At 33.9% G+C, this 18,208-nt stretch overlaps 1 protein-coding gene and 1 long non-coding RNA gene across 5 annotated transcripts; one reads left to right on the top strand and one right to left on the bottom strand.

The window, feature by feature from the left end:
- Window positions 1-3,215: 3,215 nt before the first annotated feature.
- Window positions 3,216-7,832, bottom strand: LOC127177187 (uncharacterized). The gene is made up of 3 exons (XR_007829198.1): window positions 7,762-7,832; window positions 5,292-5,355; window positions 3,216-4,913 (listed from the first exon to the last, which is right to left on the bottom strand). It is a non-coding gene; the product is annotated as an uncharacterized LOC127177187 (long non-coding RNA).
- Window positions 7,637-18,182, top strand: slc47a3 (solute carrier family 47 member 3). Of its 4 annotated transcripts, XM_051129299.1 has the most exons (18): window positions 7,637-7,732; window positions 7,895-8,303; window positions 10,485-10,586; window positions 10,694-10,762; window positions 10,880-11,028; window positions 11,219-11,261; window positions 11,436-11,480; window positions 11,587-11,684; window positions 11,768-11,865; window positions 11,989-12,102; window positions 13,002-13,069; window positions 13,144-13,252; window positions 13,394-13,469; window positions 14,966-15,035; window positions 15,244-15,376; window positions 16,169-16,263; window positions 16,804-16,846; window positions 16,930-18,182. In XM_051129299.1, exons 2-18 carry the CDS (start codon window positions 8,196-8,198, stop codon window positions 17,142-17,144), a joined length of 1,635 nt encoding a protein of 544 aa, XP_050985256.1. In that variant the 5' UTR covers window positions 7,637-7,732; window positions 7,895-8,195; the 3' UTR covers window positions 17,145-18,182. The 4 variants fall into 4 exon arrangements, with proteins under 4 accessions (XP_050985256.1, XP_050985258.1, XP_050985255.1 ...); XM_051129301.1 differs by lacking the exon at window positions 7,895-8,303 and having other exon boundaries at window positions 7,645-7,732; XM_051129298.1 differs by lacking the exon at window positions 7,637-7,732 and having other exon boundaries at window positions 7,814-8,303.
- Window positions 18,183-18,208: the final 26 nt, after the last annotated feature.

Consider the following 18,208-nt stretch of genomic DNA (forward strand, 5'->3'; position numbering starts at 1 on the left):
CCTCCAGCAAACATAGAACGTTCTTAATGTTAGCATACGGTTCCCATCTGGACATTTTAGGAATTATAACATTGAATGCTCTGTGTATGTTTTTGTAACAAAACTTAACAGAAAACCTACAAAGAACATTTATTTTAAGGTTTTATTTAGGGCTGTAACTAACAATTATTTTGGCAATTGAATAATCTGTTGATTATTCTGACAATGAATCGAGTAATCAGATAATTATATTTATTTTACTTTTTTATTTTTGTGGTAATAAAAATAGACCTAAGCTAATGACTTAAAACTTAATTTTTGATTGGTCATGGACAGCTTTAAAGGTGATTTTCTCAATATTTTTTTGCACCCTCAGATTCCATATATTGAAATATTGTTCTATCCTAACAAACCTTACATCAATGACAAGCTAATTTATTCAGCTTTCAGATGATGTATAAAGCTCAGTTTCGAAAAAACTGACACTTATGACTGGTTTTGTGGTCCAGGGTCACATATAATAGTAATGAGGCAATAATAATTAGTTCAGATAATGTATCAAAAGCAAGTAATCATATGGTTTTATTAAACAAAGCTGTTAAAATACATAACCCCGGTTTCACAGACATGGCTTAAGCCTAGTCCCAGAGTAAAATGTAAGTCGAGCTGTTTCAGTTCAAAGAAACTTGCACTAACTGATCTTAAAATATATCAGTGCCTTTGCCTTACTTCGAGTAATTGAATCGAGGAACCGTGACAGCCCTAATTTTATTCACTGACCGAAACATTCTGGCTACCAAAACTTGTTAAATCACTGAAAAAGTGGAGTTTCATTTATCTGACAAAGAAAATTTGTCCACAAAGTAGCAATGCAGCATGTTGTCATGAATGAAGTTTACAGTGAGTAAATATGCAATTTCTTGCAATTATGAATACTCTGTATACATATACACTTCTTCAATTCTCCAATCAGTGCTTGCTCTATCCAGTTGGTTTATTCCGGGAATGAAACAATAACATTCTAGGAATGTTCTCTGTAGGTTTTTGTAACCAAAACCTAAATCTGCCAGAACATTTCAGGAGATTTTGTTTTGTGACAACCTATACAGAACGTTCTCTAATGGTTATTATTAGATTTTATTTTAGAACCAAAATGTTCTGGGTACCAGAAATTATTAGCTGGGCTGAGCTTCCTTTTTCTGAGAAGAGAGTGTGGGAAAGTTGCAGGAACATGATGTACGCTTACAATTAATGTCAAAAGAAAGCAGGGGGTTCCACACAAAAAGAGTGGGAAGCAGTAAAATAAGTAAGCTCTTGGTGAAGACTTTAAAAGTCAGCGTTAGGCTGGTTGTGACTGTGACTCTCAATCAAAGTCTCTAAGGTCAAGCTAAATCCTAAGGGGAGACAGCGCTGCACCACTGCAAATCCACCTGATGATTTCACAAACCTGTCGAGGTCAGAGGCACTGGATTAATGATAGTTCACGGTCATGTGGAGACAAAAGACTAGACTTCACAATCATGTGTTTATAGTTTCCAGTCGGAGACCACACTGCAGCTCCATAGTGCATAGTAATTCTCAATTGCTGAGGTATGACCAGGTTAAAGCCTCATGATAATTTTGTGCAACTGTTGCAATAACTACAGAGGAATGTTGCAATTGTGGTCAGGTTTAGATCACGTGCATGAGGCCAGTTGGGCAGCAGAAAGATGGAAGTGTGCCAGACAAAAAAAATCCTTCTCAAAAATAACAGTTACACAAAATTGAAAAACTTTGGCATGAAACAAAGCGATAAAATTGAATTACAGAAAAAGTTCCTCCAAAAGGTCTGCCATTCACCACAGAATGCCTGTTTTCTATTTAAGAAATTAAATTGTTATAGGCCTAACAAGTAAGCAGCTAACAAGCGGTTGGGTGTGCAGTGACACTGTGATCACTATGATCTTAAATCTTTGAGGGAAGGAACAGATATAATTACAGTGCCTTTTTCTGCTTTTCGGCAACTTCAACACCCACTCATTATCCATCTGAACCAAAAGTGAACATACCTCAGCCTCCAATTTGGTTGTATACACATGAGAGCCAGACAAATAGTAAGCATAAAATTCATTTTTGCTTGGAAGTTATTCTTGTGTGGGACCTTTTTCTGAACTAAGTGAATATGGTTAACTCTTTACTTTCTGGAAAGTAATATGTTAGATAAAAGGATAATTAATTAACAAATAGCCTGTATTAATATCACAAAAGGAGGTTACCTCAAGGGCTAAATGGACTAGCATATATGGGCCATTCTACAGAATTGGATCAAAGTCAGAGTTGGAAACATTGTCTTTTACCACAAATTTTGTGTGTATGCAAATTGTATAATATCCAAGTTAGACATTTCTAGTAATTGTGCAGTTAATTCTCATATAGTATTTTTAGAAAGTTTTGGAATATTTGTCCTCTCCCCAAATTTGTCACCACTGAAACACAGCAATATATAATTTAATAAGAAGAGTTATATTGAGTAATGTTTTGGTAGTGATGACCACGTCACACAACAGAATTTTCACCCACATACTAAATACTAAAACATTTGCATAACTGTACTAAAATTTTGTTTACTGTCCCCAAATAAAGGACTGTGTGTTTTCTTTTGTCACTACCGAAACAATGAAAACATTTTTGGTCATGACTGTTACTGTAGTGACAATTTTATCTGATAACACCCCCCTCTGATAATATATATATATATATATATATAAAATCTTATAAAAATCTTAATATAAAGTTATATATATTAACATAAATATAATAACTTAGATATTTTTAAAAACATATACATTTTTTTGTAGCAGAGGAAGAGGAATATCATCTTAAATTAAAAATGTAAAATAAAAAAATATGTATATTGACCAGTAATGGTGGAAATGTCCAATATCATTTTTGTGGCCATATGTAGTCAAGGTATGTGCTTATAGAGCATACATAAATCAACCCTGTGAAATATTCACTGGAAAAAAATTCAAGCATTCAAACTTTTAGCCTGCATGCCAATGTGCATACAATCCATTCTAAATTCTGTGTGATAGTAGTAATTTTCAATACTATTTAGGGCAGATAGGGTGGATAGTATGCACTGATTTATAATAGAGAACTATATATATATATATATATATATATATATATATATTATAATATATATAATATAATATAATATAATATAATTGAGAATTATATATAGATCAGTCATAGTATGCTCATTGGGATGCAGGGCTAGCCTATAATTTTATGACAAATAGCGCCACCAACTGGCGACACTAGGAAAAGTAGTAGTAGTGTCTGTGAACAATGTTTAACTCAACATAGCAACTAAACATATCAAATGTCATTTTTGCCATTATAAGAATAGTGTTCAAGATTTCATGGGTTTTCATATGGACACTGAAGGATACAGCAAGCAGTTCTGGACTGTCCAAAAACAAAGTAGTCCCTGGTCGCTTTCCTGGCAAACTTAGGAAAGTCTAAGGAACACAGACACATTTGCTTTTATATTACCAACTTTAGATGCATGTATTTACACTGGGGTGCACAGTGAGACGTGTATACGATGTGTGCTTTGCCACAAACACTTCATAATCCATCTGTAAGCGTATGTGACTGGCTGCGTGCCGAGCCGCATACTTCCCTACTATATAGTAGGAAAAAAGAGTACGTGAAGAAAGAAGTACGTTCGAAACCTAAAAGAGTAGGCGAGAAATCCCCGGATGTCCTACCGCTTCGGCCCAGATTCTGGAGTGTTCATCGATGGATACTTTTCAATCCCAGGAGTCCACGGGAGAGCAATACGTCATCATCAAACGTGATTGAGAACCGCGACAAGGGTGTTTACAAATGTGAGTATTGCAAACCAAAACACGGTTCCTTGTGTTAAAATCGTATTTGCTGACTTACTAAACTGTATATTTAGGTGCAAAGATCAAACAGAGTTATTACAGCACTTTTGATTTGTGATTTCTGTGCATTTTCTGCAGATCTTTTGTGGTGGATCAGGTGACAGCAGCATTTGTGGGAAGAAAGGAAGCAAACCTGAAGCAAAAATATAAAGTAAGATCATTTTGTTACTTTAGTACAGAAATCAAAAATGTTTAAATCATTTTAAAAATAATTAAAAAATGCTTCTTTGTATGATCTGAAATGTCTGCAGACTGGTGTGAGCAGTGAGAAAGGAGAAATCCACAGCAGCATCCTGGAAATGGTCTGGTGCCATGGATGAGTTCCTCCATCACTCCACCTGCCATTACTGCCTCATATGGGCCAGATGTTGCTGTGGCCTCTTCATCCTCAGTGAGCTCAGAGCCAGTGAGAGCATCTAGAAAAAGACTAAAAGACATTGAGGATGTGATTCTGTTCTGCCAGTTTCTGTTCATACAGTATTAGTCAATGGAGGCCGACTTTCAGACGTTCCAAAAGCATCAACAAATAAAGTCATGAAACTTTTATCCAAAGTGACTCAGTGCTCTTATTACAGGGATCCCCAATCCTCTGGAGAAAAGTGCCTTGCTCAGGTAGTTGCAAACCAGCAACCTTCTGCTTACCAGTTCAGCGGTTTAGCCCACTACAAAAGTAATAGAGCTATAACAAAAATTAGCATGCAAGTGTAAACATGAAATGAAATTTGTCAAGAAATGTAATGCTGACAACATGAATTGTAAAATGTTTTGGTCTGTTTAAATGTTTCACAGGCAGTCGAACAGACACGGTGATAGCCAGATTGTCCCGCACATGTTCTCCCGCTCTTGCCTCAAGGTTGTGGGGTTCAATCTTCATGGTCTTTCTCATCGTCTGGCTCAACAACATCCCCATTGAGAAGAGTGAGATTGTGAAGCACAGCACAGTAGCAGAATTGGCACAGCTGCATTGAGATGCCAATAGGATGTGGGGTTCACCAACTGTAAATACATGATTGTTAGATCAATAAGTTTGAATAAAGCTCTGTTTCATCTGTTGTTGACTTGTATATTTATGCATTTATTATGATGCTTTTATTCCTTCTTTTACTCATTTATTCAGGGTTTTTTTTTTGTTGTCAATAAATAAAATATACATATTTTGTTGACTAATGCATTAATTCAGTGCTTAGCTGAAAATTGATGGACTTAAATCAGCTGCATTTGTCGAGTGTATATTCATGCATAGCTATGTCAAAAAAAAGTTATATAATTAATTATTAGTTAGCATGTATCTTTATTATTGTGTGTAAATGTTGGGGTGGGCTAGCAATGCAGATCGTTATGGTGTTATCTTAATTTTTAAGTATTAATACTTACATTTTTCAAATGTAAAATCAAGGGTCTCCAAATGCGAGATGTTCCAGCAGCTGCCTGATGTCTCCTGTGTGCAGACAATGCAAACGTGGAGGTGTATTTTAACCGTACTTGGTAGGTAGGGTTGTTGAGTTACTGATGCTATGAGGTGTTAGTGCACCTGTCACTCTTTTCATTATTATTAAGTTGACCTGAAAAAGCCAACTTACTGATATTCTATTTTCTTCTGTTGACACTAACTCGTCCTAGAGCTTTAACTCTACAAACTCCAAACTCAGCCCAGATCTTCACACTGATCCGACCGAGTGTGCTATATCTTTTCTAACTGATCGGACTTATGGTTTTCCTAAAAATGACGATTAAATTTGGGAAAAATCCCATAGACTTACATTGACGGAATGTTCAAATGAGCCAACACTTTTCAAATTCCAACTGTCAAAACTCCCAGAATCTTTGAGGCTCAATCAAGCTTCCCTTCTATGTACTGTATTTCTAATCCATTTAAACTCATTCAAACTCTATCTATGCCTAGCAACCAGAATCATGCTAGTAACTTGCTAATCATGCTAGAAACATGCTAGTAACTTGCTAATCATGCTAGTTACATACTAGTAACTTGGTAATCATGCAAGCAACACGCTCGTAACTTGCTAATCATGCTAACAACATGCTAGCAAATTGCTAGTCATGCTAGAAACATGCCAGCAACATGCTAGTTACTTGCTAATCATGCTAGTAACATGCTAATGACATGCTAATCATTCTACAATCATGCTAGCAACATGCTACTAACTTTCTAATCTTGCTAGAAACATGGTAGCAACTTGCTAATCATGCTAGAAACATGCTAGCAACTTGCTAATCATGCTAGTAACTTGCTAATCATGTTAACAACATGCTAGTAACTTGCTAATTATGTTAGCACCATGCTAGTAAAATGCTAGTAACTTGTTAATCATGCTAGCAAAATTCTAGTAACTTGCTAATCATGCTAGAAACATGCTAGTAACTTGTTAATCATGCTAGTAACATACTAGTAACTTGCTAATCATGCAAGCAACACGCTAGTAACTTGCTAATCATGCTAGTAATTTGCTAATCATGCTAACAACATGCTAGTAACTTGCTACTTATGTTAGCACCATGCTAGTAAAATGCTAGTAACTTGTTAATCATGCTAACAACATGCTAGTAACTTGCTAGTCATGCTACAAACATGCTAGTAACTTGCTAATCATGCTAGTAACATGCTAGTAACTTGTTAATCATGCTAACAACATGCTAATCATGCTACAATCATGCTAGCAACATGCTAGTAACATGCTAGTAACTTGTTAATCATGCTAACAACATGCTAATCATGCTACAATCATGCTAGCAACATGCTACTAACTTGCTAATCATGCTAGAAACATGCTAGCAACTTGCTAATCATGTTAACTACATGCTAGTAACTTGCTAATTATGTTAGCACCATGCTAGTAAAATGCTAGTAACTTGCTAATAATCCTATAAGCATGCTAACAACATGCTAGTACCTTGCTAATCATTATAAGATCATTGCTAGTCACATGTTAATCATGTTAATAACATGCTAACAACATTCTATCTATCTATCTATCTATCTATCTATCTATCTATCTCTGACAGACTGAATTGCCTTCAAAACATCCAAACGTTAACCTTTTAAAACTACTTTAGAATTCAAACTATTTCAGACTGAAAACCATCAAACTTAAAACTTTTTAAAACTTCTTAAACATTTTAAACTTTAAGCTTTTCAAACTTTTTAAAACTTTCTGTTCCAGCTTTCTCAAGCCAACTTAAAGTTTGTCTTGACAAACTTTTTTATCTAGTTATTATTATTATTGCTTATAATTACATATAAGATCTGGAAATATGGTTGTACCTAACAATGGACAACTGTAATGACAAAAAAACAGAAAACAAATATCATGCATTCATCATGGTATGAGATTATGTACACAGAAAAAAACAACAACAACATAATAACAAGGTTAAATATCTAAATAATTCACCACGGTGCTTTTTTTTGTTAAATTCAGCAAGAAAAAACGAAAAGAAAACAATGGAGATTTAAACCACTTAAGCCAATTTTACACATAAAATGAAGAAATTAACTACATATTAAAGAGAACGATTTCATCTTATAAGTTTTTTTATAAAATTTAAAATAAAAATGGTTATACTACAATCACAATAAAATGTAAAATTGTTCCTTTAACAAGACCACAAAATTAGCAAATTATAACATCAGAATATTTACGGATAGATCAAACCTGCCGCTCGTATCTTTTAAATTGTTGCGCTTGTTATGAGCTCGTAGATCACATGATAACGTAAACATGGCGGATGACGTGCGAATTACATTCATACTCAACGAGATTTGGCTGTAAAGTACGTACTCTTTTAGCGCTCGTTAAGTAAGTACTTATTGAAATTAAGTACCTACTCTTTGAGTAATCGGTTTCGAACGCAGCCACTGACTTGTGTTTGTGTGTTTCAGTATTTCTGTGCGTGTTGAAATGAGCAGAAGAAGTGGTTCCTATCACAAACCTGTTTTTGCATTTTTTTTTCCACTTCAGATTTTACGATATGCATTCATTTGGACGATAAACAATTAATAAAACCACAACGTCAAGAAACTCACATAGTATTGATTTTATTATGTGACGTCTCCATATAACAGTATCCGAAGTAGCCTATTAATATTTCAAGATCGATCCGCCCAACCGACGTCAGATGTGGACTTGGACCACCGAAAGAAGTAAACTGTCGAACTTTATATTCAGAGATAAGAACAACGTTCTAAAGACACGTGTTACAGACTTCTGTGAATCACACCGTTCTATATACATTATTTGACATATCAAACCATTTGTCAAGATGAGCGAACCAGAAAATACATCCAGGTGTCAAGCGTGCTTGAGATGTTTTTTACCTGTGCACTTTACAAGAGAAATTGTAAACTTATGCTCTCTAGCTCTGCCTGTGGTAAGTAGTACGTCCTCGTTTATTTATTTTAAATCTAAATCGCATTTAACTTCATGGTTTAATCGTTTAACTAAAACAATTTTAGAATTACTCTATCAGTATTTGTTTTAAGCAGTATTTATTTTATACAGTACATCAGTTTATCATCCATAAAGATGTGTGTCTTCTTGAGCCCTGTTTAGTTAAATCAGAGGTGTCCAATCCATCGCTAACACACTTAACTTCCCGTAGTAATGATAGAAACGAAACTTTTCAATACATTCAATCAGTTCAAGCAAATGCCTAGCAAAATTCGATTTTAAAGCGATCGAAAGGACACACGCTGACGACTCCTACTGGTCAGAACCGTGTATAGGCTATATTATATTAGATTATATTAGATTAGATTAGATTAGATGTGACCCTGGATCACAAAACCAATCATAAGGGTAAATTTGATGATTTATACATCATATGAATAAATAAGCTGAATAAATAAGCTTTCCATTGATGTATGGTTTGTTAGGATAGGACAATATTTGGTCGAGATACAACTGTTTGAAAACCTGGAGTCTGAGGGTGCAAACAAATCAAAATATTGAGAAAATCGCCTTTAAAGTTGTCCAGATAAAGGTCTTAACAATGTATATTACTAATTAAAAAATTCAGTTTTGATATATTTACAGTAAGAATTTTACAAAATATCTTCATGGAACATGATCTTTACTTAATATCCTAATAATTTTTGCCATAAAAGAAAAATCAATAATTTTGACCCATACAGTGTATTTTTGGCCATTGCTACAAATATACCCCAGCGACTAAAGACTGGTTTTGTGGTCCAGGGTCACATATTATATTATATTATATTATATTATATTATATTATATTATATCAGAAAAAACAAATTTTTTTGTCCAAACAAATGTACTTCTACCTGCCAACTAAATAGAAAACCCAATTTTTGAAAACGTGTATATATATGTGACCCTGGATCACAAAACCAGTCATAAGGGTCATTTTTTCAAAATTGAGATTCATACATCATATGAAAGCTGAATAACTAAGCTTTCCATTGATGTATGGTTTGTTAGTATAGGATAATATTTGGCAGAGATACAACTATTTAAATATCAGGAATCTGATGGTGCAAAAAAATCAAAATATTGGGAAAATTGCCTTTAGAGTTCTTCAAATAATGTTCTTAACAATGTATATTACTAATCAAAAATGATGTTTTTTTACATCTACAGTAGGAATTTTATAAAATATCTTCATGGAACATGATCTTTACTTAATTTCCTAATGATTTTTGCCATAAAAGAAAAATCAATTATTTTGACCCATACAATGTATTTTTGACTATTGCTACAAATAAATCCCAGCGATTTAAGACTGGTTTTGTGGTCCAGGGTCACACACATATATATATACACTACCGTTCAAAAGTTTGGGGTCAGTACATTTTTATTGTTTCTTTTTTTTTTTTTCTTTTTTTTTAAAGAAATTAATACTTTTATTCACCAAGGATGTATTAAGTTAATAATTAAAAGTTTATTAAAAGTTAATAATAAATTATTTACATTGTTATAAAATATTTATATTTTGAATAAACACTGTACTTTTTAAACTTGTTATTCATGAAAGAATCCTGAAAAAAAAAAAAATCACAGGTTCCAAAACATATTTGGCAGCACAACTGTTGATATTATCCAACATTGATCATTCTAATAACAAATCTGCATATTAGAATGATTTCTGAAGGATCATGTGACACTTAAGACTGGAGTAACAGCTGATAAAAATTCAGCTTTTCATCACAGGAATAAATTCTATTTTAAAGTATGTTAAAATAAAAAACATTATTTTATATTGTAAAAACATTTTGCAATATTACTGTTTTTTTTCTATATTTTTAATCAAATAAATGCAGCCTTGATGAGCATAAGAGACCCCAAACTTTTGAACGGTAGTGTATATATATATATATATATATATATATATATATATATATGTATAACGTTATATATATATATATATATATATATATAACGTTATTATTTTGGAAAAAACAAAAATAAATACATTTGCATTATAAATGTATCTTTAAGAATTTATTTGGGTTAGCATCACAGAAATAACATGCTTCACCTTTATTAAAGGCCATGTTACCCATTAGACTGTCTTTGTGTTTTCTTATAGTTTTTGTCCTATCTTTTCGACTATTTAATCATTTTCGTAAGCACTGTGTTCTGTGGGCACCTGGGAAAGGTAGAGCTTGATGGTGTGACTCTTGCCACAGCTGTGAGTTTTATATATTTATCTCTTCTGTAACTGCCAAATGTAATTTAATTTAAATATATTTTTAAATATCAGCCATTAATAAGAATTCAATGTGTTCTCAACAACAGGCCATCAATGTTATGGGTATTTGTATAGGTTACGGCTTGTCCGCAGCATGTGACACACTTATTTCTCAGGTATAAATATGTTTCCTTGTTCATTCATATACAAACAAATACATTGTTAATGTTATTAACATTTTTTGTATAACGTTTTTTTTTTTTTTTTTAATACCGTTACGCTGTCTTTTGCAGGCTTTTGGAGCTGGTAATTTGCATCTAGTTGGTGTTATAACTCAGAAGGCAGTTTTAATTCTGCTGCTCGCATGCTTGCCATGCTGCGCCCTTCTTATCAATACAGAGTCAGTATTACTGCTTGTAGGGCAAAGCCCCGAGGTTGCCAGGTGAGCACTATATTCAAGACTGTGAAGCACTAGAGAAAAGCCCGGCACATACTGACCCAGAAATTAAACAATAATCCATGCAATACTATTAACACAGCTTTATGGAGCATACTGATGCACTTAACAGAAATTAGTCATTAAAGAAGAAACCGGCTTCAGCATTAACCTCAGAACTGTTATTCTGTTTCAGAGTATCTCAGCTGTATGTGGACATTTTTTTGCCTGGTCTTCCGGTATGTACTTCCATTATCTTTAGTGTTACACACACTCTTATTTTGTCACATCTGAAATGTACTAAATGCTTAAAAGAAATGCTGTCCTTTTTGGTCTAATAGTTGTTATTTCATAGACCTGGTGACTAAAATGTGTGACATCATTTAAAGTAACACTGTTATTTTTTGTCTCAGGCTGCTTTTATGTTCATTATTGAAGCAAAATATCTACAGAACCAGGTATGAGAAAGACATTAAAATATAATGTTCTGAGAAAGCATGAATGTGAAACTTAATGAAATCTCTTATTACCCTTATTCTTTATACCCTTAATTTCCCTTATTAGGGAAAAACTTGGCCTCTGGTCATTACCGGAGTAGTGGCAAATGTCCTAAATGCTTTAATCAACTATATCTTCCTCTTTGTCCTGGATATGGGTGTTACGTGAGTTTCCATAACATTTGCTGTTAAACTACAGGACAGAAAGCAACAAGAGAACTTATTGACCATGTGTATTTCATCTGCAGTGGATCAGCAGCTGCTAATACAATCTCACAGTACAGTCTGGCCATCATATTGCTTATCTACATCCGATGCACAGGTCTTCATAAGGATACTTGGCCTGGTGAGTTGATGAGGGATCTGTTATTATGTGACAGTTCTTCATGTGTGTGTATGCAACAGCCATTGCAGGTTGATTAAGTTGACAGATATACAGTATTTAAAGCACTTCTTTGGTGCTGTGTAGGTTGGTCGATGGACTGTTTGCAGGAGTGGGACTCGTTTATCCATCTGGCTCTTCCAAGTATGCTCATGATGTGTGCAGAGTGGTGGACTTATGAGATTGGAGGATTACTCGCAGGTTGAGTAATTTCTGATTAGAATTTTATGAAATTGGGGTAAATATGATCATTTATGTGTATGATAACATTAAATAAATTTGACATAATTTTAATTATGCTTTCTTAAATTGAAAATGTAATTACAATTCACCCTTCGCAAAGACCTGCGCCCCTTGCTGCATTGGATAAGCCATGGTGCCAGTGTTGCCAAGTCTGTGGGAATTGGGCTACTTTCATACTGTTGCCACGGGTTGACGCGCCCCCAATAACGTAATATTTAGCCCCTGGAATGCTAATTTAACCAGATGAACCCCACCACAAAACATGCATTTTACCCACTAGAATGCAATTTTTTCCGGGGCAACACCGTCAGAACGATTGAGCTACTTTTGGGCAAGTTTTGAATAACAATTGGGCGGGTTTCGTTGTGAACACCTGGCAACCCTGCTTTGTACTCTCACGCCACACATCATGTACTCACATAGTGAAAAATACATCGCGGAGCAAAGAGGAAACTGACAACGTGCTGACAGACAAGACATAACAGGTTACTTTTGGCATGTAACAAAGTCTTAGCTTTCAAATTTTGTAAATATGTAAGAAATTCATAGAATAAATATCGTATCGTGGCTCATAATGTCTGTAACAGTCCTCAGTACAAGTGTCACGTAAACTGATCATCTCTTCCTCTTTACTAGATACAGCATAAAGTACACATGAATAACATCAGACGTTTTCTTGGTTCTACCGCAAAAAGACATCAGTACATACCATTTTCTTGTCTGGTTTGTTTCTCAGATGAAATGGCAGAGTCACCATTATGATTGGTCAGATTGCCTGTCAATCAAACTGCTTGAAAAGGGTCAATTCCACGTCCTTTTTAATTCAATTTAATTAATTTGTTTTGTTTTTATGGCAGGTCTGATAGGTGAAGTGGAGCTCGGAGCTCAGTCAGTTATGTACAGCCTAGCAAATATTGCATACATGGTATATATTCATTAGTGTGAAAGTTTTTTATTTCAAGATTGTATGAACACTTCATGTCAGTGGCCTGTGTTTAGATCCCTATAGGCTTCAGTGTCGCCGGCAATGTGAGAGTGGGGAATGCTATGGGAGCAGGAGACGTTGCTCAAGCCAAGCTCTCTGCCAAACTCTCAATAATTTGTGCAGGTAAAACTCTATTTTATGCCTGTTCTTTGCAAATTTGTTGCTTATACATTACTTGAAGTTGTCCTGTACACTGTATAGCTGCTGTATATTTCTTTTCATGCTAATATTCTTATCAAAATGTGGAAATTATTTTATTTTCAGTCTCTGTTGCAGTGGTTTTGGCAATTATTGTTGGTTCTTCAAAGAATGTAATTGCTTACATCTTCACAAATGACAAGTGAGTGCTCCTCCTTTAGATAAAAACATGCTTCTTAAAGGATAGTTCACCCAAAAATGAAAATTCTGTCAGTAATTCCTCACCCTCATGTCATTCCAAATCCGTAAGAACTTTGTTCATCTTCAGAACACAAATTAAGGTGTTTTTGATTAAATTTGACCCTGCATAGACAGTAACGCAACTAAAACGTTCAAAGTCCAGAAAGGTAGTAAGAACGCTGTTAAAATAGTCCATGTGACATCAATGGTTCAACCTTAATTTGAAGATTTTTTAAATAATTTTTTAGTCATAATAATTAGGGCTGTCAGTTTAACGTGTTAATGTAATTAATTAGTTATTAAAGTGCTCCTATTATGCCTTTTCACATATAACCTTTCATGCAATATGTCATGTAGCTGTATGTGAATATAAACTATCTGCTAAGTTGTGAAGCTGAGAGTGCACGATAAATAAAGTTATTTTCTATCAAAAAAAAAAAAAAAAAACTGGTCGTCAGGAATTTGAATCATTTTCTGTTATGGCTATACGTCACAAAGTAACACATTTGCATAATGTCCGTCCACGTTTACTTTAAAAAGTAACGTGATTAAAATATTTTAAGGCAGTTAATGTGCTGGCCCCGCCCCCAGACCTGTACGTCATCTTATATTTCATATAAGTTAGTTGACTGTTCACAAATACGATTGAGGGCAACGACTGCACAAATGCAGTTATGCCCTAAAATTTTGAACAAATTGTGTGAATCAATGATTCAAAGGCCCATTCAAAAAGATATCCATTTACTTAATTCCTGAATGAATCATCTGTTTGAATGAATTGAATGAATGAACGAATGACTCAAAGACATTTATAGCCACCTACTGGCAGATTTAGTTTCTTATTTAGAGTATCATTTCATTAAAAATAATCATAAACATAAATGAAGGTATTTTGAAGACTGTTGGTAACAAAGCTGTTTTGGTTACCAATGACTTTCATCATATGAACAAAAAATACTGCGATGTTTATCAAATTATCTTCTTGTATGTTCCATAGTTTACATTAGGCCGTTGCAGCCTAAATGTTTATGTGTAATAAATTTTATGTTGAATCAAATAAAATATTTCTTTCTAAAGCTACAATTTGTAATGTCTACTTGATACTTTCTCATTTTAAAGCTTTAAATAATCTTTTCTGGGTATTTTCACAGTCAAATTTATTTTGCGATTAATCTAGTTAATCGCATGCTGTTTCGATTAATTAATGTATAATTAATCGAAACAGCATGCGATTAATTATATTACAAATTTTAATCAACTGACAGCCCTAATAATAATATATTTTACACTGGGAAATAACGTTTACCTGTTTTTAAAAATAAATATTTTAAAATAAACTCATACTCATGAAATTCATAGCCTCAACATCATAAAATAGCTAAAAAGTCTTTGAAAACAGCATTTTGAGAAAAACAAGACTAATATTGGGGCAATTGTTTTCTTTCCTTCCTCTCACAGAGACATCAGAATGAGGGTTGCCACGGTAATGGTTTTATTCGCTCCTTTCCATCTTCTTGATTCAACAGCGGTAAGTCATTAGCAGAGATGTGTTAGAGCACTCACAGCCCTCATTAGGAATTAATAACAAAACTGACAACACCAACACAATGATCAGGAAACTTGAGTTCAAACCTTAATTATATTGGATGTTATCCCTTATACATAAACACCTCTGAAGCTGTCACCTGGGGAGAAATTATTAATTATTTAATTATTTCTTATTTCAATCCAATCAGGCAGCAGGTGGCAGTATAGTGAAAGGTTTGGGCAAGCAGAAGATTGGGGCTGTCTGCAACTTGGTGGGATTTGTTTTGGTTGGCTTTCCTATTGGAATATCCCTGATGTTTGCTGCAAAATGGGGAGTTTTTGGTGAGGCATGCATATATATATTCTATCAGTTACATAGTAGTAGTAGTAATTTTGTTATTGTGAAATACAATGTATTATTAGAATGATTATATATGTAATTACTTAGTTTATAATTTCTTTTTATCCTAATATTAACAATAACACACATAAGCAATAATAATAAATTGTATTTAATATTTCTAATTTATATTAGAATATACATTAAAATATCATTTAAAACGTTTATATGATTTTATATACTGTATCAGAAAAACAATGAATAATAGAAAATTATATTTAATAATATCTCTAATTTATATTAAAATAAATTAGAAATATTAAAATACAAATGAAGAGTTTATTTGCCAAAACATATAACAGATAACATTTTTAAAAATGTTCAAAAGTCATGTTTTTTTTTTATTTACGTTATCATGTTTTTATTGTTTTATTGTGTTAGTTAGCTGTATTTTTTGTTATATTTGCTTCATATTAAAATAATCAAACTGCAGTTTAATTGAGATTAATTGGAATGAAAAATGAAAAAATTTTGAACATTTTTGGAAATAAACTCTTGAAATATACATATACATCAAAAACAACATTTGAAACACGTAACAGAAAAACAGCTAATAATAGAGAATTATATTTAGTAATATTTATAATTTATATTAAAAGACAAATATACATCAAAAATAGCATTTGAAACATTTTTATGATGATATTTAGTATTAATATGTAATTGTTTTTTCACTCTGTGTTTCACTCTGTCTTGAACCATCCTGTGCTAACCATTCCTCTAATCTCCTTAAGGTCTGTGGACTGGCCTGTTAATTTCCGTCTTCCTTCAGTCAGTGTTTCTCATTGCCCTTCTTTTCAAACTGAACTGGCAGAAAGCCTCTGTGGAGGTGAGGAATATAGGATTTTCTTTCATTAAAAGTTGATTTACCATGCACTTATAGGGACAGTTCACCCATAAATCATATTTCTGTCACCCCCATGTTCGTTCTTTTTCGGAACACAAATTAAGATATTTTTAATGAAATCCGAGAGCTTTCTGACTGGCATAGACAGCAACACAACTACCACGTTCAATGCCCAGAAAGGTAGTAAGGACATAAAACAAATCGTCCATGTGACATCAGTGTCACATGGACAAACTGTCAAATAAAGTCTTTATTTTTGTTTTCTTTGCACACCAACAGTACTCTTGTAGCTTTAAAACGTCACGGTTTCTGGGCCTTGAACATGTCAGTTGCATTGCTGTCTAGGCAGGGACAGAAAGCTCTTGGATTTCATCAAAAATATCTTCATTTGTGTTTCAAAGATGAACAAAGGTCTTACATCACATGTGGGTGAGTAATTAATGACAGAATTTCATTTTCGGGTGAACTATCCCTTTAAGCGAAACTTTTCACTGATCTAATCATGAACTTTTCACTTTCCAGGCACAGATCAGGGCTGGAGTGTTGACAAGAGGGACAGATGATGGTAATATGGTTGTTTTGACACTAACAACTCAAAAAGTGATTTTATTCAATGAGGCATGCTAATAAGAGTCATTTTCTTGACAGGTGCACAAGAGGACGGTGGAAATACTGAAGGCCGTGATCTGGATATGGCTACAGATATGGATGGGCTACTGGATGAGCAGGCCGATGTACTACTTGCTACAGTGAGGGTGCAGCTGCCACTGAGCGCGCTAGTGCTGCGCCGAGGTCTGGTTGTGGCAGCTATGCTAGCACTCCTCGCTGCTGGACTCGCCGTTAGGTTCTTTCTTAAAAGATGACGTCTTAACAGCTGAAGGACTGGTACTGGGTAAAGAGTATTTTAAAGCAGACAGACATGTCATAGGACTTTACCCAAAACCAACCAATGTAATATGTTTATTATATTCACTCTGTACTGTATTTAAAAGGCAGGTGATGCCTGTGAGGCACAAAACAGGGCACCTTTCTGGGATTTCAGACGGTGTCTTGGCATTAAAGGAATAGTTCAACCAAAAATGAAAATTCTGTCATTTATTACGCACCCTCATGTCGTTCCAAACCAGTTAGACAGTTCATCTTCAGAACACAAATTAAGATATTTTTGATGAAATCTGAGAGCTTTCTGACCCTGCATAGACAGCAACACAACTGCCACTGTCAGAGGCCGGAAAGGTAGGCAGGACATCAATAAAATAGTCCATGTGACATCAGTGGTTCAACTGTAATTTTATGACACTATGAAAATAAAGTGAATAAAGTTATTTTTGTTTTTTCTTGAGCACAAAAAGTATTCTTAAAAAGTTGAACCACTGGACTATTTTAATGATGTCCTGACCAACTTATTGGGCCTTGAACATGTCAGTTGTGTTGCTGTCTATGCAGGGTCAGAAAGCTTTTGGATTTCATCAAAAATATCTTAATTTCCCTTCTTGAAGATGAACGAAAGTCTCTGGGTTTGACATGGGAATGACATGAGGGTGAGTAATTAATTAATTGGGTGACTAGCCCTTTAAATATCCAGGTTTTGCTTTACATTACGTGGAGTGAGACATTATGTATGTACTCATTTTGTATTAATGTTTACATTTATTTATATGAATATATTTATATATATATTACTCAAACAAAAACAACCAGTACAATGCTGTACTATCCCAAGTTCTTCCAAAAATCCAGCTGTTTCAGCTTGTAAAGCCATACTTTCATTCCCACATGCTCTCACATCTTTATCATCTCATGAATTTATATTAAAAAGAGCAAATGTGTTACTGCAAACGCAAATGGCAAACATATTAAATGAATGTTATTTCATGGACTGAAGCTGAAATTGACTTTTTGCATGCTGATGCAAAAAAGTAAATAG

The sequence above is a fragment of the Labeo rohita genome, chromosome 15 (genome assembly GCF_022985175.1).
Source record: "Labeo rohita strain BAU-BD-2019 chromosome 15, IGBB_LRoh.1.0, whole genome shotgun sequence".
Taxonomy (NCBI): Eukaryota; Metazoa; Chordata; class Actinopteri; order Cypriniformes; family Cyprinidae; genus Labeo; species Labeo rohita.

Excerpts from the sequence above, each read along its gene's own strand:
- slc47a3 (XM_051129299.1), top strand. The coding sequence starts at position 8,196 with ATGAGCGAACCAGAAAATACATCCAGGTGTCAAGCGTGCTTGAGATGT. Across the intron at positions 10,587-10,693 it reads GTGTGACTCTTGCCACAGCT|GCCATCAATGTTATGGGTAT; the intron begins GTGAGTTTTATA and ends TCTCAACAACAG. Across the intron at positions 15,377-16,168 it reads TGCAAAATGGGGAGTTTTTG|GTCTGTGGACTGGCCTGTTA; the intron begins GTGAGGCATGCA and ends AATCTCCTTAAG.